General features: G+C 41.0%; 1 protein-coding gene across 4 annotated transcripts in view; it reads right to left on the bottom strand.

Annotated features, from left to right (window-relative positions):
- Window positions 1–25483, bottom strand: part of LOC126400831 (protein furry homolog) — a 55358-nt gene extending 29875 nt beyond the window's left edge. For 2 of the 4 annotated variants that reach the window (XM_050061815.1, XM_050061822.1), the window contains exons 1-12: window positions 19423–19631; window positions 12516–12715; window positions 6154–6207; window positions 5189–5328; window positions 4967–5057; window positions 4177–4256; window positions 4015–4095; window positions 2862–3030; window positions 1763–1855; window positions 1540–1638; window positions 778–879; window positions 368–471 (exon numbers count right to left, since the gene is read on the bottom strand). In XM_050061815.1, the coding sequence (XP_049917772.1) occupies window positions 368–471; window positions 778–879; window positions 1540–1638; window positions 1763–1855; window positions 2862–3030; window positions 4015–4095; window positions 4177–4256; window positions 4967–5057; window positions 5189–5328; window positions 6154–6207; window positions 12516–12715; window positions 19423–19492 (1283 nt within the window). In that variant the 5' untranslated portion in view covers window positions 19493–19631. Of the gene's footprint in view, window positions 1–367; window positions 472–777; window positions 880–1539; window positions 1639–1762; window positions 1856–2861; window positions 3031–4014; window positions 4096–4176; window positions 4257–4966; window positions 5058–5188; window positions 5329–6153; window positions 6208–12515; window positions 12716–15162; window positions 15483–19422; window positions 19632–24450 lie in introns of those variants that run through there. The other 2 variants (XM_050061806.1, XM_050061831.1) reach the window with 2 other exon arrangements.
- Between the last annotated feature and the right edge of the window lie 979 nt (window positions 25484–26462).

The raw sequence follows: 26462 nt of genomic DNA, 5'->3' as shown, positions 1-26462 counted from the left end.
CGTGTGGGCTCAGGCTCATAATCATGTCTGTTAAGCTGCTGATAAACTTATGGCCGACCAGCACTGACGATGTCGTGTAGGCCTGCCTGAGCCCAGTACATAAAAACAGAGCATTCCTCTTTCTTTAAAAGCCAGTAAAATCAGTAACAAGGACAGAGGGTTTGTCATAAAACTGTTTCTTGAATTAACTTTTTTATTCTCCCCTTAAATCCAGAAATAGTTTCACAAATATTTTTAGTACCAAGAAATTTTTCATTATCTTCATGAATTTCTCAAATGTTACAGTGATAGACTAACTCTCATTCATGCCTGCTGGAAAATTAACATGAGGTTAAAAATGTAAATACAAGAGATGTTAGATATTTACCCCTGTGTTGCAGTGTTGCTCTCACACTTGATCCTGATCATGTAGACCCACAGCAGCCGATACAGGGACTCTAATGCAACACGAGCCATTTTAGGGTCTCTGCTCTGAAATAAAATTAGAAATATAAAAGAAAGTCAATGACAGAACAACTTATGACAGCCTAAAGTTTATTGTAGGCTATGATATACGTATTTAATGCTGATAAGATGAGCTAGAATAATTACTGCTCGAAGCATTCAGTGCACTAGAATTATGCCATGCATACAATAAAATACCAAATGAAAATGAAGATAGAGATGCTACTGTTTAAACACCTCAAACAGCCACCTTTATGTATCTGAATAGTCTGCTATAACTAATAAAAGGACTGTAGTTTGAATAAAAAGCTGCTGGTTTCCAGGTTACATTACCTTCAGATTTGAAAGGCAGTTGTTGAGGAAGACATGCCATCTGTTGAGGAAGAACTGTTTCTGGCTGACACACAGCAGGCACGTCACCAAGGGGTAAAACGCCTGTAGAGAACAGTTAGTGTTTACGTCTGTTTTATAAAATATGGCCTCACACTGACTGAAAAACAGGTTGAAATATTATAGTTTCCACGCATAATATTTGAGTTTGTCCTTTGAATGGGGAATTTGAGGAATTATACGTGATCTCTGAACCATATCTGCATAAGTATAATTTAAAATGTAAACCAGTTTTCTTTTGAAAACATAATGAGGTTTTCTTCTTTTGTTATACTTTTTGCTGACAATGCATCGCTTATAAAAATGAGCCGTAATGGCTGCCTCAGGGGAATGTAGACCTTCTGTAAGAGCCAACTGCTGTTCCATAAGGGTTGTTGTCTTTCCATTTCATCTTGAGCCGCTGAGGTGAAATGTTTTATTGAAGACGCTTTGGAGGGAAAGGACATTGCGTATGCTTATATACACTCGACTGCTTTCATGCTCGTTTTTATGCTTTCAAATGGCAGCCTATCTTCCCACATAAATTATTCCTAGTGTGGATGATGACGTCGCAAGAGCCTATTACAAAAGAGTGACCTTGAAATGCTTGAGGATTCACAGAGACCACAGGCATCCAAGCTATCCAAGCATGCAGCAGAGGGTGTCAGAGTGAAACCGGAGGTACAAAAACAAACAGGGCCAAAAAATCAGTGTTGGTGAACTGACCAGTGAGTGCTTCTTTCTGGAAGACAGGTCCAGGGTTGTGTCGTACAAGCTGTCCACAAAGTTCCTCAGGCATGGTACATTCACCTCGTTCTTCACGGCCTAGGACAACATCAAACAGGGGGACATGAAAAGACACAGACCTCTCCAGAGTGGTGCACTTTTACTATTTAAATGACAAATTGTGTAATGCATGCAACACATACCAGAGGGAAAAAAGACTTACTGCTGCCACAGGAACCAAAATTTCAACAAAGAGACCAGCCAAGGCGTGCTTAATGTCCTTGTCCTTGACTTCCAGGAAATACTGGGCACACTCCTGTAGAAAAGTGAAAAGTAAATTGTTTAAGACACAATAACATCTTCTATTATTAGAAAATCTAATATACAAGTACAATGTTTGTCCAAGTGATAAGCAGACCTGATACTGTATGGCCAACACTTAATGTAATTCATAGCCAAGGTCAAAGAGCAGCAAATCCTAACAATCCTGAGAATGTCTTATACAATATAAATATATAACATATAAATAAGGGGTTAGGGTTAGGGTTTAATCACCTGTAAATAAGAATGGTCATGTTTTCGTCACCTTAAAATAAACTTTTTATATCTACATGGGGAGCGGGTCCTGCTTGCCACGTTGTACTGCCATGTTTTTACAGTAGCCCAGAGCGGATAAACCAAAAACTGTATCTAGATAGGACCATTCACGTTTGCTCCTTTTCGCGTCAGCCACCCTAGTTAGCAGTCCCTCCACAACAAGCCGAACAGCATAGGAAAAACACTGATTTTTAATGTGAAACTGCTTTATTCAGTGTTTTATTGGTTTAAATCACTGGGTCTGTTCCTTTTGGAGAAGAAGAGACCTCTGTGGATAATTCGGCTCCTGGTAAAAACCTCCTGAACATGTGGATTTTTAGTTATCAGAGAAAAAAGGTGAGCACACATTAGCAGGTGTTGAGCTAGCGGGCTGTCTGCAATGAGCAGAACAGAGTCAGAGAAACACTGATTTGTAATGTCAGTGTTTTTACCAGCTTTGAAAACATGGTCCATTTGTTTTGGAGAGGAAGAAACCTCTGGAGATGAATCACCTCCTGGTAAAAACCTTGTGAACAATGAACAACAAAGGAATCTTACTGCCTGGCACATGGGAAAGACTTCCTACACACTGTTCCTTTAAGTTTAAAAATCAAAGGAAATAGAGTGTGAACCTATGGCTTATACCATATAATCAGTTTATATTTCAGTAAGGCAGGTTTATGATAATAATTTGGAACCATTCAGTGGACTGAAATATTACTATAGATTACAGAAGATTGTTGTACCTGCATGAACTGAAAAGAGGCTTCAAAATCCTCGACAGGATACATCTTAACTCGGAAGAACTTGACCCCCATGATGAGGCTAATAGTACTCTGCACGACATATGGACTTTGCTCTTTCTGTCGCAACTCCTTTAGCTCAGTCATGAACTTCTTCTTCACAGCAGGAAACCTGAGAAAGAGAGAGAAAAAAAAAACGAAATGAGATCCTATACAAAGACATGCACATATAGCTCAGTCAGACAAATCCCAAATCAGCACTTCCACGAAAAAGTTCCTCCACTTTAGAGTCGTCACGCAAAGAGATACAGACAAGATTCAGGGAGCATGCCTCCCAAAAATATACCAGACTCTGAGTCTGTGCCCCAAGATGAACTCCTCGTCTAGCACCTGATCCCTTGCCCAAATTGAACCAGAGATGGGATTCTTGAGCTGGTCTAAATTTAGAAGATAATTCATCATGGGAACTCACTAGGAGCATATCTTAACCTCTTCCCTGGTGCCTGGCGGTGTACTCATAAAAAAATGAATACAGATGTTCCTGCAGCTTAATCATGGGGAGGAAAAACTGTTTATCGTTTCTACAGTGATTGACAAACCACATCTAAATGTATCTAAATAGCAACAATCTCTCTCTGCCGATACTAAAAATACAGCTATGAGTTACACCCAAATAATCTGAGTACACAGTAAAATTCTTGACCTCTCTCTTTCTTTCTTTCTTACTTGACATCAGAGAATAGTAAAGATCTCTATAAAAGACTCTCAGTGAAGAATCCCTCATAGGAAATTAAGCAGAGCACACTTCGGAAAAGAGGTATGCAGTGTGCTCGCTGACCATATCTCTATTTAAAGGGTTTGTTCCTTGCTGCAATGATCTGAAAACTTCAAATAAACAGACATCAATTTCCAGTCCTAGTTTGGTGTGAAGGGGACCTGTCCAAAAGTGTGTCGTCCCTACAGTCTGTTCCAGTCTCTTGAACCGCGAGATGTTTTGCAGAAAGGCGTTAGTAATGGTAACACACCATTATGATGTGGCATGACAGCAAAGCACAGAAGAGCAGAGAATTAACATTTATGAGCCAATGAAGACAGATGAAAAGAGAAATACAACAATATTTAATTATTTAATCATAGCTCTGCCTTTGCTACTTACTTGGACTGGGCTAATACTCCTATGATTTCAGCATAGAGGTCTGCTACAGTGTGCATGTTGCCAGTGTTGGGACCATGATACCTATTGGAAAGCACAACACACCTTAGAGATAATTAAAACTGAAAGAGAGGAGGAACAGTGCGGGAAAAGACAGGAGCTTACCCTTCTTTGTATCTAAAGTGCTTAAATGCTAAGTTAATGACTTCATTGACCAAACTGTCGAGGACCGGGTGGAGCGGCATCTAGTAGGGAACCAGGAGACACAACAGAATGACTGTGGATGCTCAAGAACATATTCACAAACTGCTGGTCACTATAAGTTTCCTTTGTTGGTGGAAATAAATGATAACAACTCTACTTAAAGGTTTTGTATGTAACTTTAAGAAAATCCTTGTTACAAGTGACTATAGTCAACGTCCTGTTGCTGGTGCTCAGTAGCCGTGAGCAAAAGAGTGACAAAAAAGAGACTGACGGTGATTGATCATCATCGTACTATCTGCAATGTTCAGATATTTCATGTGGACCATTGGCTCCATGATACTTAGTAGCTTACTGTTTGTAAATGACATCATCAGCTGACATTACAAGCAACCATGTAGAATAGCTAACTTACAGCTAGCTGGCTAACATTAGCTCAGGTTATGGTTAGCTCATTGGCTGCCACTGCATCACTCTTGGCTGGTAGACAGCGCTGTGTGCTAGTGCATCTTTTATTTGGATTTTCGGGAAAAAATCAGCCAAGTCCTTTTCACAGAAGTGAGTCCACAGGCTGCTGAGGGCAACCAGGAAAGTCTCAGTTTTTAAATCATGGTGCAACGTCATCATCCTTGTGGCAATAAAATATGATTATTACTGGTAAAATGTTACAAACAGAACCTTTAAGTGAGTTTTATATCATGAAATAATGAGATAACCTGAGCTTTTTTTGTGCGACAGAATTAAGTCAAGTCACCTGTTTCAAAACTTCTATGAGCACAAGAGAGAAGATGAAGTCGATGGCCAAATCCCTCCGTTCAAGTAGATAATCTCTCTGCTGCTCATCGCTGTTAGAGAGAATCAAACAAGAGCAACAGGTTTGCTACAATCGTACAATCCATGTGAGTGTCAACGTTGTTTCTTTACATTTTCTATAGCTGACACATTGCATGCAGTAATCAATGATTATGATTCTTACTTTTTGGACTTGGTGTTGGCTCTGGGCCGGTACTCGTGCAACTCCTCCTCTAGTCCATTTTGTCTTTTGTACCAGTCAAACAAGGTGCGCAGGATGGAGGGGAGACAGTACTCAGCCAAAGAGCTCATGGTGCTTATCAGCTGGAAGTAGAGGACATACATCGTGCAAATGCGTGTTTGTGTTTGGCAATTAACATACCAAAGTAGGAGACTGCAATCAGCGTTTCCTTTGTTTATTTGTACAGCAGTTTTAACCGCATGAGATAGTTCATTTGTTTCATGATATTTCCTACATTTCAACAATAATCAGAGTTGGGCAAAATGAAGGAGACTTAAAGTAAAGTCCAAAGCTATATTACTGGAGAGAGATGGGATTGAAAGGTGAGCTGGTCCTCATGGAGACTAGAGCGACCAGGTACCCATGGGGCACCCTCCCCCAGTCTTGGGAGGAGGGAGAGGGAAAGGAAGGAACGGGTGGGATGGGCCGGGCACACAGGAAGGGAGGAGAGCCTGGTCGGGCTTGGGAACACAGCGAGCCCTTCATTCAGCACGAGGCCGGAGAAGAATCCTGGCTCTGTGTGGCTGCTGAATGGCCTCACGCATCAGCACAAACACACCCCTGTGGCTGTGAAAGGGCCTTCTCTGCAGAGCCACAGACCTGCTGGACACACCTAGCGCAGAGCCAGTGCCAGCACTCAAGGTAAACACTACTAACCTTGACTGAATCTGAAAGACCTTTTGGGATGTGAGCAGGGCTTTCACCCATCAGCTCTTTCATGTTACAGTGCATCATAATGGAGCAGTATTTAAAAACTGACTCTCCTAGGTGCTCATAGGGAGAGGCTTAACACTTAGATGTTGGTATTTTATGTAACTGCTTGCAGGTTATAATGTAAAACACATGGAGATAAAAACTCATGAATACAATACATTTAATTAACAGAGATGTCGTTAATCAGCACTTACTTGGTCAAACTGAGGATCTTCTCCCCTCTGCAGTGACTTAGTTAATGGCTTTTCCTGAAAACACAGAATAAAACAGTCATTTCACAACAAGTTTAAGTTTTTTCATTTGTACAAACTCAAACTGGCAAAGTTCTCTGAAGTTTGTAACTCTGCCCGCCCTGTCCGAAGACTGTGTGGAGTATTTTTGAACAGGGACTCATTACAGCCCAGCTAATGAGAGAGCCATCAATCAGTCTGATACCAGCCATGAGCAGGCAGGGTCAGATATTAGAGATGGGACAGTCATGACAGCTCCCATTATTACAGTCTTCTATCATCTGAGATTAAGGCCTTCATGAAGTATTTGGGTTGAACACAGTCATCTCCTGCTGTAAGGACAATCCTGACTTCTGTATGTAATTTCATACAGTAGAAGCAGACCCTATTTATGAGTAAATGAAGGGCGAATGAGTTTAGATATTGAGAGCTGTTAACCAGGATGATGAATATAATGAACTCACACTACCTTCCTGAGTTTATTAGTTTTCAACATCTTTGAAAGGCCTCAAAACTTGGTAACAACAACACCTGAATAAAACACTAAATGTCACCTTCCTTAAACATTTAAATATTTGATTCTTGGCAGGATTTTCTGTTACTGTTTGTACTGTTTGTTCCACCTCCCTACATTTGCGTTTTTTCTCCGCTGTGTCTCCTGGATGCCTGCTGCTTACGTTCTGGTACCTGATGCTTGAAATCTGAAAATACAGGCAGACGGCAGAGTGTCTGCAGACAAATAGGCCGCTACACTCTTCTAGTGGGTCATAAGTGATTGAGAGGGATTACGTCTGTATGAGTCTATACATTGTTTTTTAAGAAAGTCCTGCATAGTATATCTCAAAATTCTTTTACTTGGTTTTCAGTCCATTTAAGAAACAAAACAAGCTTGAAGTTAATTATTAATATCGACAGTAAATCTTCAGAATACAATCACTGAAAATGCCCCATAAAATATAAAGTTTATCACAGAATTGAAAATTACTGCAGCCTATGTTTAAAATTTGCCCAAACAATTTTACTCACATTCTGCCACTAATGAAGGTGTGTCACAGTCTTCAATAGTCACACAGTAAATATAAACAAACTAAAATTACTGTTGCACAATTACGCACACCAGTCAAGTTTCTCTTCCAATTTACATTCATGTCTGTGAAAACATGGATGCTTTACATACATTTTTGCCCTGGCAGCACAGAAGATCTATACAATCAGCACAGTAGCAAGGTAGACACCCAAGATTAGTGTCACCTATTCAGTATCTGACCAAATGTCTCCCCTTATGTTCCTGAGAGCTGACACTGAATAATGTCCAGAGAGATGTTTTATGCAGTATATTATAATGTCACACCAAAGTTTGACCTTTGTCCTTTTGGATATACAATGTCATCACTTCGTAATTATATCCTTTTAGACAAATGTGTGAAGCTGTGTCATAATTGACGTAAGAACTCTTAAGTTATGGCCACAAAAAATGTTTTGTGAGGTCACAATGACTCTGACTTTTGACCTTTTACCTAAATTCCAGTCAGTTTATTGTTCAGTCCAAATGGACGTTTGTGCCAAATTTAAAAAAAAAAAAAAAATTCCCTAAGGTGTTCTTGAGATATTACGTTCACAAGAATGAGACAGACAAGGTCACAGTGACCTTGACCTTTGACTACGAAAATCAGATTTTATTGCTGAGTCAAAGGGGATGTTTGTGCCAAGTTTAAGGAAATTCCCCAGAGGCATTCTTGAGATATTGTGTACGGGACGGAATGGGATGGATGGATGGACAACCCAAAAACATAATAACTGTGGCTACAATAACTGGCTATCGCCGATGTGGAGGCATAATGAAAACATAGTGAAGAGACTGTATAGTGTTTATTTTCACTGGCTACATACATAGCTGAAACATTAAAGTTTTACAAAGTGCTATCCGGTTTCATTCAATTTTCTGGCCAAATTAAATTGAAGATGAATAAATAAAATTATTACACAGGTTTTATTTCAAAGATAGGCCTATTTGATGCATCTTTAGTCAGGGACACCATCTAAAACACACACAACAGTAATTTGGAGTATATTTACATCCAAACTTAACCCACAATTACCACCTAATCTATCCTTGCACAAACCAAAGCATCAGCTTTCCTTTATCTTTGTGCTACTTTGCCCCGCCAGATTCATCCCGCTGCTGTCTCGTTGGCCAGACAGCAAATCACAGCACATCACTTACTTGATGATTAATCCAAAAGAGCTAACTGTCTGATGTGTCTGACATTGACATTGCGTGGGCTGATGGCAATGTCGCTCTGTCTCTTGCAGCTGGAACACCAGCTAAGCCGCACGCTCTAATGAACTTTTTAGATATTTTGGAAAACGCTTGCATCTGAGGAGCCCATCTGTGCTAGAATGACAGAAAAGTCAATGCCTCTTGCACTGTTGGCCTTTAAAGGACTTTACTGCCTTATGTGGCAAGCTGATACAGCAACATGGTTTGTATTCAATTATCTCACAGATTTACATTTCTCTTTTACTAAATTCATTTTCTGCAACTCAGATATCATGTACCTGCTTTTAATTTACCCTTTGAGTACAGACTTTTTAAAATGTCTTCTATATTTGATTAATTACTACCAGCTACAGATCACTGAACATGACAGATTCTGTTAAACTCATTAAACTGAATGATGATGATGTGCAGGAGGGGCAACTGTACAGCAATAACTACAAGTCAGGGCTAAAACAAATCACTCAGCCAATTCTCCACTGAGAGGAAAAGCAACCAGACACACATCCTCCCTGCAGCTCTCTAGAGGGAGTTACACTGAAACAAGGGGGTGCACACTCTCCCTGTGGTAATTAACACTTCCCTGCAGACGGGGACTGGTGACTAACAGCCTCCTATAAATCACAGTCCCTAAAACTGGAGACTGCCATAACAGCCAAAAGTAAACTGACAATATATCAGACCTGTGCAACCTGCATAAAATCAATGTAAATAGTATTTATAACAGCCCTGGAATCTGTAGACATGGGCAGCATTTTTGTTTGAGTTCTTTTTCCCATCTCCCCTACAGCAGGGTGTAAAAACTGCAAATATTTGAGGTAAACAATGCTACAATGTGGTCGGACCCAAAGCCACAGGTATGGCGTTAAATTCTGTCTGAGGCTTTTCTTAGTAATATGGATCGGTTGGTCATTTTTAGTTGACTTTCAGCAGCACTTGTAAGATACTAATGTGGATCAGGGAGCAGGTGGTGAGTGGTGCAGTGGCTCTTCGCTGTCTGCCTGACTGTCTGTAAACAGAATTATTTATGACAGCTGTTACTGGCCCTACCGATCAGCTGCAACCTCCACTGGACAAAAAGACTCTCAAAGATTTTAGAAGCAGCTTCTACCTTCAGCTCATTTTCCAGAGATGCTCATTAGTCAGTATCTTTAGTCTTTAACATAAAGACATGGGCTAAAACATCAATAAATAGAAAAGACAAAGTTACCAGTCAGTTCAAATGATGTTATTATAGTGCAAATTATTTAATGACCAATAAATATTCAGGCCTGAGGTACTTTCTAATCAAAATATCAGGCATTTAACAGTTGCCTAAAAGCCTCAGAAATGCGTCTATTCAATTGTGATTATGGCTGTGAAAAAGTGCCAAACCTTTTCTGATTCTTGCCTCTAACATAATTATTTTTGCTGCTTTTCATTGGATGTGTTTTAACAGAATAAGACATTTGAAGATGTCACATTTGGCTCTTTTTCTCTCTTTTTTGACATTTCAGACACTAAATGGTTGATTATTTGATTTAAAAAAAATCACCACAAAATTAACGTTAGTTGCAGCCCTACTGTAAAGTAACAATGCAGTGTGAGTTTACTTTACTTAACAGTGAAGTGAGGTTGATATTAATCCATGCATATCCACAGAATATCTCTGTAAGTCCTGCAGACAGTTTGTAGAAGTTAATCAATGACTCACAGCACAAAACCTGGAAGTGCTATTTTGACTCAAGAAATAAAGTATTGATCTTTTTTTCATCTATTGAAGACTAATTTGAGATTTTTTTTACTATCATTTAGTCAGAAAGGTTCTAGGTTCTAAGGTTCTAATGTTTGATTATAACAAATGACACTTGTTTAAAATTATTTTTTTAACCAACATTTTTTAAATATAAAAGAGCTCATTAAGGAAAACATGACTCTTTCCAGGGCTTATCACAGAAGCACATTTCACGTGCCAAACTCAGCTGAAGCCTGTAAACACTGAAGCATGCATGATGAAGCTGACTAAAAGTTCCACATTTTGTCCCCAGGCTGCTTCTGTCTTTGTGCTGATGGAGCTGCTGCTTCACGCAGAAGTACCAGGCCGTCAGCTGACAGCAATTAAACATGACAAGGTAGTTAACATGCCTGCTTTCGTGTGTGTGAAACTCAGTTAGATGCCAGAGGCATTGATTATAACATATTACTGTGATGTATAAACTGGAAGGAGCTTCATTAGCACGAGTCAAGCTGCCTATTGTCACAAAAACATATATCAGCGCATTGTAAATACATCACAAATCAGGTGATGAAGCAAACCTTATGATAAGCCTATAAGAAACAATGCATTATAAAAAGTAAACCAGTGGTTGTCAACCTTCTTGGCTTGTGATCCCTTACACTTTTACCTAGTTGGGCCACTTTGTCATATTTCAGATGGCTATGAGTCGTTAGCAGTTTCACTAAAGGTTAGAAGAAAAAATATGAACAAAATTTGTGTGGCAGAACTTTGTTTTTCTTCTTTTCTACCACATAATCATCTTACAACCCCTCAGATGTATCTTGTGAGTCTTTGAAGGGGCCAGATCTCCGGAAATGTACAAACTGTACATGGAGGAGTTAAAACTGAATGTATCTTGACCAGCTACAACAGTAAAACGCTACATGTGCATTACTGAGACTTGAAGCTTCAGTTGGTAACTTTAATCAAAAAAACGTTTTGTCTTTTTTTGCTGAAACTCTCACTTTGTTCTGACAGGAGTACATGAGACAAATAGTCTGTGAAAAAATAATGTCACTCCTTATCTTCCTACTCCTCCTTACAGCACTCGCTAGAATCAAACCCAGCGCACTGAATACCAAACCAATCAGAAAACCAATAAGAGCCACAGAGTGTTTATCTCAGCTATTAGTCACTGTTAGTGTGCGGCCAAACTGCCCAACTAGGCAGCACTGATCAAATATGAATCAAGATTCTGTTACTGCATTGTCTATTTCTCACCTCAGATGTTTTCAGACACATATTTTAGTTGTCATGTTGGAAGGAGTCAACGGAAGGAGCAAGCACCACCCACCTACTGAACCAAATTTCTCATGTTACAGATAAACGGTACACTAAAATGTGTTTCTGAAAACATTTGAGGTGAGAAATAGGCAAAGCAATAACAGAATCCTGATTCATATTTGATCGGCACTGCCTAGTTTCACTGCAGGTCATGAGCAGTGATTGACATGATTGGCAGTTGCGTCGGAGACTCCTCTCCTCTGATTGGTTGTTTTTGTTGATGTACAGTAAGGCCATCAGAAGCACTACAATCTGAATGTAGTGAACGTTTAGGCAAATTTGACAAAAAGTAACTTTTTATAAAAGTTACCAACTACAGCTTTAAGTACATTCTGCCAGTAATAGTTATTATACTTTTATTGAAGTATGATTCTGATTACCTTTACTTGTGTATTTTCAATTTGTTGTAATGGTACTTACTTAAGTAGAGGATCTAAATACTCGTCTCACCACTGTTTCTAATTTATCACTGTCAAGCCAGCTACTGTGGGCCTATTTATCAGACTTCCTGTCTGACCTTGTTAAAGCAGTTCACAACCTGGAGGTCTGGACACCCACAGGGGGTCACAACATGATTAACAGGGCAGCAAACAAGAAAAAACTAAAATTTCCCACCATGTCGGAGCGCAACTCCTCTAACATTTGCTTTTTTTCTACTTCTTTCTTTTTCTATAATCTAATACAGTTTTAGCAGCCTCTGAAATGATTAAAATGGAACAATCTGGAACAACTCTACTCAAGCTTTGATTAAACTGCACACCCAACTCATAGTCATGCAACCTTAGATAAGCAGTTTAAGAAAAAGTTAGGAGGCCTGCTTAAGAGCACTCAAAACATGACATCACCTTTCTCTGATAATACCAACAGCCAATTTCTGATTTTGTCTTAACTTCTGAAGCAAAACACACGTGACGATCTGCACACATCTTTAAAAAGTGCAACAACAATCAGTCTCCACAGGACACAAAGAGCAGTAACCCGTCAGTCTGTCACTCTCTGCTGACTCACCAGTGGCTCAGCCATGATGATGCGGATCTTGCGCTCCGACATGGTGGTGAAGTTGGCGAAAAGGCTCTTGAGGACGTACTCGCCCGGCTTGCTCTCCGGGTCAATGCTGATGGGCATCATGGCTGGGGGACCCTTCTCTCCCTGAGGACAGCAGACTGGAGGGATGGGGGGTTTAATGTATCCGTTCCCCACGGGCGAAGCTGTGGAAACAACACAAAAAGCATGAGATGGGAAGCAATTTTGTTGAGTCAAACATTGCCAAATCAAGCACAAATGAGTGAGACAGGACCAGCCACAGATCTGTTTACAAAGAGAGATCACCGAATAGAGTATTACTGAGAAGCTTCCAAACATGGACATAAAGTTCCCAACATGTTGAACATTCCTGAGGGAGACTGTCCAAAGGGCACCGGCTTGCCCCGAGTCGGCACTTTCTTTCCTCCTGCTACAGTGAACAGAGCGCGTATGGAAATTAAAACACCACGGCCAACAGCTGGTGTTTTCATTTCGTACCAAAGATGTCATTGCCCTTTGAGGGAAGCAAAAATCTTGTGCATGTGACCATCCTTCAGCCAGTGTTATGATGTGGCCCACGTTTAATTAGGGATGGCTTGGTTTGGGCCATAAAACCCCCACAAACTATCACAGAAGTTAAAATTTACCTCAGTGTTACACTCCGCTGCCTCCAGACACAAAAGTGCTAAACATAGTAAAGAACTGCATACAAACATCTCATTAGAGCTGTGAGATTTTTATTTAGCCTGAAACTCTGTAACCTCTAACTGCACGTCCACCTCACCAACAGTCATAAATCTGAAGTGTAAAATATTCAGAGAGGACAGAGGAGACTTGCTGCCTCACAATGAGAACCACATTCCCTTCAGCCACTGCATTCTGAGTGTGTAAACATGTGTGTGTGTGTGTGTGTGTGTGTTCATGTAATAAATAAATATGACTGGACAGAAATCACACCAGCAGCAGCAAAGAGCAGCCTGCACAGTGTCAGGAGCACATTACATCTGTCAGAGGCATGTATCAAACACCAGACTGTGTGGTCAGCATGAGGTTTGTTTTCTTTGCTATTAAATTATGGACCAAAATTGGATCACAACAGTTTAAATTCCTGGTTAAAGCTGCTGTGTTTAGAGCTTGCCAAGACAATACACAGTATTTGGAAACACCTCAGCCTTGCTACATATTTGTGCAAAGTGCAACTGTCATATTGAGAAATTTCTCTGAGACTACAATAAGAAATGTTGAATTAAAATTATATTAAATATATTAAAAAGTTAGCCAGAGATGGCCGCGCTGGAGGTTCTAACACTTCATCACAAATGTGAAAAAATCTAGGTCTGTCCTGTACACCAGTTTTTGAGCTTTGAAGCTTCAGTGAGAAATTTTCAGATTAATCACAGCTTCGACGGGGTGGGGGGATGAAAGCGAGGACATCAGCTGATGCACCTAACATGACAATTAGCCACTTTGTTAGCACACAGGTCACACATTAGCCATAACAGCTAGGAAAAAAGAATACTTTGAAGATGGCTAAGCTGTTACTTACACCTCTCAGGTGACTTGCCAAACTTATAGATTTGTAACACAGCAGTTGCCCTTGGCATATCTCTACTTTTGTGCGTCATCTTTACAAAATATGAAACTACTCCACACACTTGATGTTTTTGATATCTTGCTATCATATCTTTAAGCCTGTCACATATTGTAGTGCTGGATCGCTAGTGACTGACATTAGATGAGAGCAAGTCAGAGTCTCAAAAGTTTAAATGTCCTTGTCTGAGAGTAACTAAAAATAATTACTGCTGATGCATAATGAATAATGTTGGACAACTATTTCCTAATTTATGGTATATTTGGGGCATATATATAAACAATACTGATTTTGACCTTGATAATCATGGCAACAAGCAAAACTTCAAAGCTTTGAAGCATTTGGGTCAGCCCTACAGAAATCTGAAGCATGTTTTAAAGGAGTACATACAGGTTTTTTAATTATCATCAAAGTGGTCCATTCTGTTCAGTGTAAAAATCAGCAAGTATACTGTACATCACGCTTAACAACACAACCCATGGAGACCTGATGAACCCTGAAACTCAAGTAATTTATGTTCATGTTGTGACAAGACATAAACCTACAAAGGAGTCAGATAACTGGCAATTTAATTTAATGACTTCTGTAGTCTGCCAAAAGAGGAATCAAAAGCAGGAACATCAATTTTCTTGCAGATCAAAGGTTGAGAGGATAAAAACGGCACTAACGAATTACCTAAATTGCTTTACTCCAAGCTATTACCTCTTTACAAGTAGTTGAAGGAAACTGCAAACAAATGCACACAAAAGAACCGGGAACTGAGATATGCATCAGCACATGTTGTGCAGGGAAGAAAACAAGACAGGAGTTTAGCAAAGTTTCAATCAGCATTTCTGGAGGCTGCACAGTAATAGTATGCAGCTCTGACAAAGCTGCACAAGAGAAGCTGGAGAATCACTGTGGAACCAGTTAACGCTTCTTCTCCAGGTCTTTTCGGGACATGTGGCGTTTCAATATCTTTCAAGGAATCCCCAGCACGTGTGACGATCTCCAACGGCTTTTAGAACATGCTTCCCTCACTTGTGGCAACTCAGCACCTACCCAGGCCTTTGATGAAGCTGATGACGCTGGCCTTACTCCAGCACACAGCCGTCCCGTCCATAGTGGGGAAGGAGGATATGGTATCCAGGGTTGTCCTGAATCAAGACAAAATCTTGCTAGTAAAATCCACCAACGTCCATGTCTTGTGTGTCAGCTGGCTCTGTCCTGCTGGGCATAGTTTCCATGGCGCACAGAGCCAACAGCGGGTGTGTGTTAAAAAGTGGGAGTAGTGTTTGGTACCAGAGACCACGCAATCGCCAGATCTCACTCCCTCTCTCTCTCACTCTCTCTGAGCTGCCTCTGCTATGGCTTCCTCTAGCCTTGTGACCAACCGTTGCCTTCCAAGAGTGAAGGTCAGGCAGGAATTTTTAGCTGAGGCACAGCACAGTGATGAGGTTCAACATGCTATGGTGGCATAGTTGTGTGACTATATTTATCCCGGGGTACACACTATACTGACAGAGCAGCCCTCCCCTTTTCTGCCACCATCCTAAAGCACAAGGAACAGATGACCCGAGTGTAAACACCACTGTTGATCAGGCCCATGCTTCGGCACACTTCTTAAAACTTTTTTTTTTACTTTTTCAAGCACTAGGTTTTTAGGTGACTTCCCAGCAACAGAGAATCTGGATGCAAATCTAATTTAACAAACATTTTACAGGGCATAACTTAATAGATAAATTAAATCAACATATCATTTTATCGAAATTATCCCATGTCAATTACTTAAACTGGAAATGAGACGTGAAGAAAGCAACCAGTGTGCACATCAAGCCCTTTCTGTTGCTCTGGGCGCTGTACGAAGACTCAGACCCGACATGTGACTCCGCAAACAAGGAGCTTGGGCACAGTGTGCATTACATCATCGCCAATGCTGGAAACACCCTGAGCATGGTGGTGCTCCCTAAAGGACAATGCAAACTGTCTCTCTTGCACGCACCCACGCACATACACCCCCATGCACGCACAAACACACACACACACACGTCCAAAGAATGCTGTTAACTATATGCATCCACGGAGACTGTCCCACTGAGTAAACAACCACTTTAGCAGTCGTTTGTGAACAGAGTGGGTGGATATTTAGATGCCACTGAACTCCTTAACTGGAACTAAAATTCCAATATCAACACAGACCTTTGGGAGCACTTTATCCAGCTGCTGTGAGAATTACTGACTCTGCATTTCTGTGAGAGAATAGTGGGCAATACAGGCTTTGAAACTGCAAAACATTACTATTTAATCAACACATTCTCACTCCACACTCATTTCCCAACATGTCATACTCACTCTTTCTCAATGGCGCTATATTTTAAAATATGACATGCTAGATATTCCTCCTGCATCAGTTTTGGATGCACAGGGATAGCATGACAATTTACACTCTTACAGGCATTGTGTCTTTTTAAAATAAACTTCAATTTTCACAGGAAATGTGCAGTTTCAACTTGTTAAAGGCATACAGTCTCTTTTCAAAATAAACTTACACATAGATAAAACACTTGGTTTTTAGGTTTAATTCCTCAAGCATGTGGTTGGGTTCAGAAAAATACATAATGATTTGGCTTAAGATAAGTACATTTGTTACTATCGTAATGTAACGTTACGTAATGTGACATACAGTATGTCACTACACATACCAGCACACCACATTGTAATAAAATAAGTCGACTGACTTTTGGTTTCACTCAGGACACGAACAGCAGGGTGAAAGTCCATGTTTGTCTGACCTATTTACAACCCCACCTGCCCATCCTATACAGATTTTTTTTGCTCTTTATACCATGGTGCTTGCCTGGACCAACAAAAAAGATGCAGTTTGGGGCATCTCATACTGCCACTGAAGAGTGCCTTGGTGCGTCGTTGTCTGACCAAGCGAGGGCCACTGACCAAGCGCTGGTATTTGACAAGTTGGAGTGATTGAATCCTCTCCTCCAACACTGTACAGTATTTATTATACTTGCAGGCTTGGTATAAAGGGACACTGTTCTTAGGTGCTTCACCAAAGGTGGGAGTTTGCGTCATGTAACGTAATGAGCGGGAAAACGCTGTCGTCTGGTTTAGATCATAAAGTTTTAGGTCAAAGGAAACAACCAGAGTCCCTGTTAACAACCAGATGTGCCACACTGACAACGTTTCCATCTTAAAATGAAACAGAATAAGTCTGGAGCTTACATTTAATCTATGGCTTAATTTAGATCCTGGAATGCTGTCTGAAGTTGAAGCTGAACTATTTTTTGCTGAAATATTTATCAAAAAAGGAGGTGACAGCTGGAGCCAATGGAGCAACAACATTCTACTGCTAATACATTATCACAAGTTCACAGTTTGAGTGTCCCAAAAATGGGCAGAGTGGAAAGAGTGAGAGAGTGATTACAGACCTCTGTGAAAAGCAGATTAAAATGTCAGTCTCAAACTACTGACCATCAGCCCTGTTTTAGTGAGCTGACATCATGCTGGAAACTGCTGCCTGCTGCGAGAGAGCATTTCATTTATGTAAGTCCTCGTAAAAATGCCTGCATCTGTCTCTTCAAGCTAAATGGAACGGGCTCGTGTCTGTACAACTTCTGCAATTTCATTCACAATTGATACATGTTTTTTAGCTCCTCCAAAATGGAGCACAAGTACTGCACACATAGTTACACTACGCTAAAACTAATGAGAAAATGAGTGCAAGTGCATTTCATAACAATAAAATAAATGGCAACTGGCCTGGACAACAACACATTTGACTACTCATCAGAGGAGCACTGCTGCGCTTGGCTCATTGCAGCTCATCTCCTACTCTGATTGGCTGACGGTGGACTGGCCTTCAGGCAATTTGTACACCAGACCTGATGCCGCTGCTACACAATGCCAGTTCTGTGCTGCTGGTTGTCACTGTTATTAGAGCTGGACACTCTAACTTATAAGAGACCACTGTCTAAAAGACCTTGGCTTTGTTTACCTTGTGGTCACAGTGCATACAGTATCTGATAGAGAGCAGGGAAACACACACTGCTGGTTCCAGGAACTTATTCAAACCTGATCAGTTTTTATATGTTCAATAATTAAGAGCTAAACATATTCTTTCTTATTTCCATATCAGCAGCCAATATGTGTCTGGAATCCTAGTGTTTTGAGAAGAGTATTTATAAACTACACTGTCTCTGTTGCCATCTTGTGATTTATTATGTAACAGCTCACGTAAATGGGAGCAGAGAGATGAAATGAGGAGATCTCATATTTAATGAAAAACGTTAAATGCATAGCTGTTGGTCGCTGCTGATACAGTACAATGAGCGCCTGTGCCTTTATCAGCAAAGTGACCCACTCTGAGGATTATGCAACATCATCAGGAGATGGCTCAATGTTGAGTGTGTAGACAAGGACAGCATGTTCTGTGGTGTCTCTTTTCATTCATATTCAAGAGATATACTGAAGCTGCCACGCTGCCTGAGAGGTGAAGCTGACTTGCAAGCATGACTCACTTCAGATTTTAAGGAGTTCCATGGAAGATGTGGCTTTAGTTGCTAAACTGTAATTGGGAGGTGTTTCACTGACCCAGGAGGGGCATTTCCTGGTTTGTTTTACTTCCAAATGGAGTCTGACTTTATAGTTCACCTCTCATATCTTAAATGAAACAGAATAATGCCATGATCAGATGCACAGAGGCATCCAATCCCATCCTCATGAGCCACAACGGGAGGCAGTGGAGCTGTGAGCTCTGGACAGAATATGCAACCAAGCTGAACCTCCACTAATCCTATTACAGTGCCCTCCCATTTAATAAGAGCTATTTAGACTCTGTCAGAGACTCACACACTAAAGTAAGATAAGAACTTAAAGAAAAGCAGCAGAAATGAGATGCTAAATCACCATCAGCAGCAGAACTTACTGTGTAGTACACCGGTTAACCCGAGTAATAGTAAGTGTACCACAGTGAGCATGTGTATAATGAGCAACTTCTTCTGAGCCAATAACTCTTGCTAGATATCTGGAGTTATGTCCCTGGCTGTTGCTATGAGACAACTGAAAGCCTTTAGGAGTATGGTGCTCTGTGGCTAAAAGTATGATGCTTTCAAGTGTGCAGCAAGTGGTGTGCTGTACAATGATATCAGCTCAGTCTGCAACAACCAACAGCGCATCCTCATGACGGACCACAACAGGCTAAAGAGAGGCTAAAGTCAGGTTCCCAGTAGAGCTTCAGCCTCAGCCAGTCGGTCAGCTCTGTCAGCTGAGGACAATACCCACAACAACAAGAGACAAACTGCTACTCACTACCGCTCCACGATTTCAGCAGGGATTTGATGCTGATTTCAAAGAAGCCCGAGTCCTGCTGGCTGGCCATGGCTGCAGCTTCCCGTTGAGTGTCCCCCCTCTACTTGTGATTTCCCTCCAGTAGCAGCAGCAGCAGCTGAGCTGGGACCAGCAGGTAGCGCCTGCTGTCACCTCTCTGTGACGCACACAATGCTGTGCTGACGAGACCCTGAGAAAACACACTAGCACTGCTTTACCCCTCCTCTTGTGTCCTGTCCTTGGCTATCAGCCCTCTCTCTCTCTCCTCTTCCCTTCACTCTCTCTCAACATCTCTCTCCCTCTCTCTCTCTGTAAAGCTGTGGCAGGCAGTGGGCGGCAATGCAAGCTCCCTTTAAATAACTGCGCGGAGGCTGAGAGTGCAGGAAGCAATCCTCTTAGCGGAGTGCAGTTAATAATAACTACTGTTTGTCTGCGTGCAAGGCCTGATAACGGTGACAGCGCTGGGCTTGTGCATCTTTCAGCGTGACTGGGAGCATCTGACGGGCCGCCGCCACTGACAGAGGAGATGGAGAACGCGGGAAGTATGACACATAACAGGGAACATCTGGGAGAGCAGTGGAAAGAAGAAGACACTAAAGTGATCAGCAAGCAGACGGGATTAACTGCACACAGGGGATCTGCATGGGAGCAGGGGCTGACTGTTGGCTTTTAACCCCTTTATGTCTTAACGGCACCATCTTTAAACAGCTGTCAAGTCAAGTTAGTCAAACAGTGTGAATTCCTTTAATTTTTCACAGACTTTTGTTATTATTATCATTAGGGGGGAAGTTATTGTTTTTATTTTACAACAATCTAGCTATTATGAATAGCTTCATAATCAGTTTATCTAAAAAGCATCAGATAAAAAGGAATAAGGTTCTCAGAGGGTGACATATTCAACTTGTATATTTTGGCTGAAAAACAGTTGCTGAAAAAAGTAATTAACACACCAAAACACAAATAAGTAATTAACAATATAATCAAATAATTTCTGTCTAGCAGCTATTATAACATACTAGTTTAAGACCGTGATTAATTAATGGCTTGTGTAATAGTTTCAGCACTATCATTATCATCTCTTAAATCAAGCAGCAGCATGCCCCCCAATTATTGTTGTCTGCATAACAGAAAAGAAATCAGTTAGGAAAAATATATTGCAGTCATGCTGAAAATGTTATCTAAAACATGTCAACATTTGTATTTACACACTTCTGTGTTTTCAGCCAAACCAGTAAAATTCCCTCATTTTATGGATGCTGTTAAAGGGATACCTTGCTGATTTTCGACCAGCTTTCTATCATAATAACGTGGTCAGTATGTGTACATGAACTGTGGTGTACTTCCCTCGATCTTACCAGTGCCCAGATCTCCCTGCTCACCTCTCAGCTCAAATCCATGTCATTTTTTTGCTATAGCTTTACGGCTGCTGCTCGAACTACAGTTTGTACCTCAGCATTTTTTGTCTGATTTTTGTATGCCTGCCACCATGGGAACACAGAGCATGGAAGCAGATTCTCTCTCTCTCTTTAATTCTTAAACTGTAAAAACCAGGCAGATCAAATATAGACCATTATTCTGTCACCATATTTCCCATTTCTCACCTAAAACACCTACAGAAACATATTTTAGTGCACTGTTTGGCTGTAATCTGAGAATTTGTGAACAGAAAGTGTGCGGCATGCTGTTTCCTGTATTATGAAAACAAACACTGCTTCTCAAAGCCAAGGATGCTTCCTTGGTAGGACAGTTCCTTCCAGCTCGGGTCCTACAGAGGCTAGGCAAGACTCCTTCCGAGCATTCAGTGAACACACATTGGAAATGGCTAGTGAGTACCCAGGTGAGCATCACTGAAGAGGCCCCGCCTTCAATTCTGCCAAATGGTGTGCAAAGAATTGAGAGTACTTCATGCCTGCTGAGGATACACATATTCATCCTTAAAAATTATCTGAAGGAAGGACTTGTTCCTGGGTAGAATTTGAAGGATCCTTGACATTGGAACAGTCCTTCAGCAAGACTGGATGACAGCATCCTTAAAAATCAGCCGTTTCAGGATCCTTACTTGACTATGATAAACACCAAGATGGTCAAACAGGAAAACTAAGATAAAATACGAACCAAGATTCTATTACTGCGTTGTCTATTTCTCCCCTCAAATGTTTTCAGAAACATAATTTAGCTTACTGTGTAATTGTAATTTGAGTTTTTTACTAGCCGGCCACCATATTGTTTCCTGTGGAAAAACAGCCAAGCTCAGATTACGTAACGTATCAGCGGGAGCATTTATTGATCTGATGTGGTGCAGTGCACTCTGGTACTGTAGTTGTAGGTTTTCTACCTCTTGAGCAAAAGCAAATGCCACAGCCCTTATCCTCATAGCACCAATTTCAAAAGCATTTTTAGAGCACAGGCAGCCCAGTTTTATGAAAAGATCATCTTTCCAGCAGTTAAACACTTTTTTGAATGAATCTCACGACCCTTTGACTAAATTAAAATGAAAACAAACTTCACTGCTGCTTCTTCTGGACATGTAACAGTTCAATCCAATCTTGACAACATTTTGCAATGTAAAAAGTAGATGCATGTCATCAACCATATGGACAGTAAAACACATCCTCCAATCCCCCTTCCTCTACTGCCCCTCTTAGTATAATCCTATCAGAACTCTGTCTGTCCATCAAGTGACAGCCACTTGACCTTCATTACATAATACACTCTGTGATGGAGAAGCCATCACTGGTCGCAGTGTTTGGTAAACACACACTTCAGGGTCTCAGGTGTCCTGACTCTACCCAACACAGTGCTGCCTGGCTGCTTCATCTGGACACAGGACATTTTTGTTATGTGCACTGTCTCATAGTATGTATAATAATCCCACCCTCCTTCCCACAGCAGTGCCTTTGTTTTTATTTTGGCACCACTAAATAAACCACCTTGTACAAAAGAGCTGTTGTGACTTGAGTCATCGTTTATGAGGGTTGGGTTTCCAACTTGTTACGCTTCCTGTCACGCCATAACAGATTAATGAAGTCAGTGCTGGATAATAAATTGAAGAATTAACAGAGGCTGGGCAGTGTGTGGACACTGTAACAGCACTGTGTGGCTAAGCTTTGAGGTTGCTACTGATGCTGTAACCAGCACATAAAGTGAGCAGATGTCAGAGCTTACATAAAGTGGTGCTGACACTAACACAGTTCAAAGGGTGATGATATAGCTGGTGAGAATATCACACTTGCATTAATGCTGTTCACACAAATCCATATGTCCCTTCTATTTTGGTTCATCTGTGGTGTCTTTTAACACATCTATGAAGTAAAGACAGTAAAAAGCTACACAGGTATCTTCCATTTCTGCCTGAACTAAGGAAATCTTCCAATACTGCCAGTATCTCTGCCTGATCAGCAAACATCTCCCCACCCTGATAGATTAAGTCAACATCATTATTTTAACTAGACTGTATGGTATCATTCTGAGGGTTAGAGCACAAACTCTACAATCACCTCTTTCTTTAAGTTACCAGTAATCTGATAACGTTCTGATAAAGTTGAGGAATCTGCAAATCAACTTTGTTCTTAGATATGATCAGGCCACGATTAGAAAGAAATCTTTTATCTACACAAACAGCAATAAGGAGTACGATCAGAGCAAATTTGACTAATTGTGGGCAATTGCTTTGCCTATTATGGTCACAGCAAACAGAAATCAGGCCAAATGGATTCTTTAAACACCGAAGAAACAGTTCACTTCTTTGACTTGTCCATCAGTTATAATCTGGTCAGCCTGACTTGTCCAGAAAGAGGCCCTCTGTAGGGCAAACGGTTATGTAATTCCCTCGCTGAATAACTGTAGATGTTTTTTCGACAAGGCTGCTAAACATGAAAGAGTTAAAGTACAGGCGGACCGATGGAGACATATCCCAAACTTCCCATCATTTGAGAAGCAGTTGTAACTTGTTTAATGGACCTGTCTCTCAGAGAGATTTAAGGTGACTGCACTAGAAAGCCATAAAGCAGACTCTACGCTTCTACAGATATCTAAACTGTCAAAGCAGATCACAAGAATATGTAATGAACATGCCAGAGAAGACACCTTGGTGTTGATATCAAACTACATCAGAACAGCCAGGAGTGGATATCATTAAAATATCAGACCACTCTAAAGAAGCTTAAATACCGTGTTTATGGCAGAACACCTTATCTGGATATCTTTAAACTTTTCAGCATAACTGCTGCCAAACATTTGGACGTAAAGCACTGACAGTTTACTGGCACACTGGATAAGATCTGTGTCACTTCTTCAACAGGAAACTACTTCAGTAATGCCTTCATAATTACCGGGCTTGCAGATCTGTTTTTTGGCAGCAACACCCAAAGCAACATGTGTAACAGATGAATAAACTAGCATTACTGATTGAAAAAAAAGATTGTAAACATTTTTCCTTAATTAGGTTTTCGGTGGGCGACCCCTCTGACACATTAAGCACTTATTAAAAGCATTATCAGGCTCTGATGAAGGTTAGGAATGTGAGGTATGTCTGTCCAGTTCAGCCATCTTCGTGGTTATCAAGCTTAAACACTTGACTCTCCTTTACTCTTGGTACTCCTAGTTGCTTCTTATTTTTGCTAAGATATTCTGGTCTGTAACGCCCCTATTTATTTCAAGTTATTTTTCTAAAACATAAGGGGCGCAGACATTTTGGCAAGTGAGGTCAGATAGAATGCTAATTTGTCAAAATGAGCTAAACCACACAATATATCCAAAATAGCGTGATGTAGTCCTGCACATACTCCTGCACTATCTGACTCCATTATTAACAAGCCATCAGATTCCTAGGTGAGTATGACAAATACAGTGGGGAGGTGAGGTATTTCACAGAGTGATGGCAGTAGTAGCTGAAATGCTGGCATCTCCTCTGCACCACTTTTTTTTTTTTGAGAAACACATTTCTGCCAGATTAAAAACAGAATTCTTGAGGCGATTACCAGAGCTTCACAGAGTCAAAGCAACACCTACTTTCAAGAATGGTGGGCCTCTTCTTATGGCGCATCTTTTTAAACTTCCCTCTGAAGTCCCTGGGTGGGAATGGGTCCAGAGGTAGGTTGGCAATGCGCCCCAAGACAACCTCATCCAGTCCCTCAGAGCAATCCGTCTCACTCTCAGCCATGTCTCTTACAGCACTCTCTTCTAAAGACATGTTGGATGGCAGGGAGCCCACAGCTACTTCTATCATTCTTCCAAAGAAGTCATTTGAAGCTGTGCCAGGTTTTCTCCTCCTTTTCCACTGTAGTGTCTATTTTTTCTCTTCCTTTTCCTTTTCTTACAAACTTCTCTTGGTCGGCGGCAGATTTCTGCCGTGCAGAGATGCAGCCTGAGCTGTCAGCTTCGGTCTGCTAATGTGTTTTAACCCCTACACTTGTCAGGGCAGTTCAGCAAGTTACAGTAACATTCATGAATTGGGCAGGTATTGGATTACTTAGGCAGTCCCTCCTCTTTTCAGCAAAAAGGCAAGAGGCAGAGAAGAGAGGGGCAAAGTCATAACTAAAGAGGGAGGGAGAGGGAAAGAGAGGCCACTCTGACAGCTACAACATCCCCGCCTACAGTATGCCCATGAGGCATTCCTGAATAAATATCCTGTATTTGTCTTGGAGTCCACACATCAAAGTCTAAACACATATGTCTCGCCTCTGGCACTGTTAATGACGCGCAAACTAATTTCTTAAATAATGGTGTACTCATTACCAGCACAAGTGAGGATACTTAAAAGCTGCACACTAACTCCGCTTCAGAGATGTTTGACAGAGAAATACATTCTCCACGAGCACTGCAGAAAGTCCTCACTGCTTCCATCTGCTCAACACACAACATCTGCACATTCCCTCTACTTTATCCAGTCCTCTGTGCTGCGGCCCATGTTGTCGTCCCACTGCATTATTTCTTGCTGTTTATGGCTGGCGTCATTGAGGAAATGAGTGAAAGGTGTGACACCATCAAGTAATGAGTAAGACGCAAATCCAGAGAGGCATTCACACAGCTCGCAGCTCATGCTCTATTGAGTGTTTTTTTAACTACTGAAGTGAACACTAGCTGGACACACCTACCACATGAACCAGTTTTTCCAAGTCTGACCTACATCAGCAATACAAACACCCTGTGTATGTACGTGACGTGAAGGCGTTTTCTGTTTTAGGAATAAACCACAGTTAGAACATGGAACAACCAGCCTATACATACCCTTTTTTTTTACATCACTGATATGTTTTTTTTTCTTTCAAGAATCTGTGTTGCAAACAGAATAACGTGGCCACCATTAAAATGTCAAACATTACACCTAAATATGATTAACCTCACGGTCGACTGAACATGCAGAGCTGAACTATGTCAGATAGAATAGCTGCACCACAGGGAGCCCCTGGCAACAAGTTTTCTTTCAGTCTAATTAGTCCAGCAGTAATTTCACTTTTCATCTACCTGTCAGAGAAAAAGGTAGCCTAGAGAAAACTGTTTCTGTGGAATGCTTCTGCAGCGGCACACTTGAGAAAGCTGTCAACAACAACAAAGTGCATTCATCATGTTTCTACCACTCCTGCAGAGTAATGGAGTCTGAATTACAATTGGCTGCCAGCCTGGTCCTGACCTACTTAAAAATGCCCTTCAGGACAGGAGTCATCAGGTTGTTTTAGTAAATAACAAGCAAAGCAAGGACAGGTGTTTGCAACATCTAAAGACATGCTTTGTGGTTGGGGTTGAGGGACAAGATCCAAAGTCAGCAGAACAACAGTAGGAACCCTCAATATCAAACACATTTGTATATCCACTGAAACACACACACATACACACAAAATTTAAAAAATCAAAATCAAAGTCAGACATGCCTGCGCTCACTCTAACTCAATCAAAAATGAGCCTGCTCAGTTTTTCAGGCATCTAAACATGCCCATTTGAAGTGTTTAACTTTGTGTTCAATTCCAATTTCTAAGATTTACATTTTTACTTTTACTTTTATCTGAAATGACTGACCCCTCTCT

Source organism: Epinephelus moara, chromosome 2 (genome assembly GCF_006386435.1).
Source record: "Epinephelus moara isolate mb chromosome 2, YSFRI_EMoa_1.0, whole genome shotgun sequence".
In the NCBI taxonomy this organism is placed as follows: Eukaryota; Metazoa; Chordata; class Actinopteri; order Perciformes; family Serranidae; genus Epinephelus; species Epinephelus moara.
The sequence above is the reverse complement of the archived record's forward strand: the minus strand, read 5'-3'. Positions and strand labels throughout refer to the sequence as shown.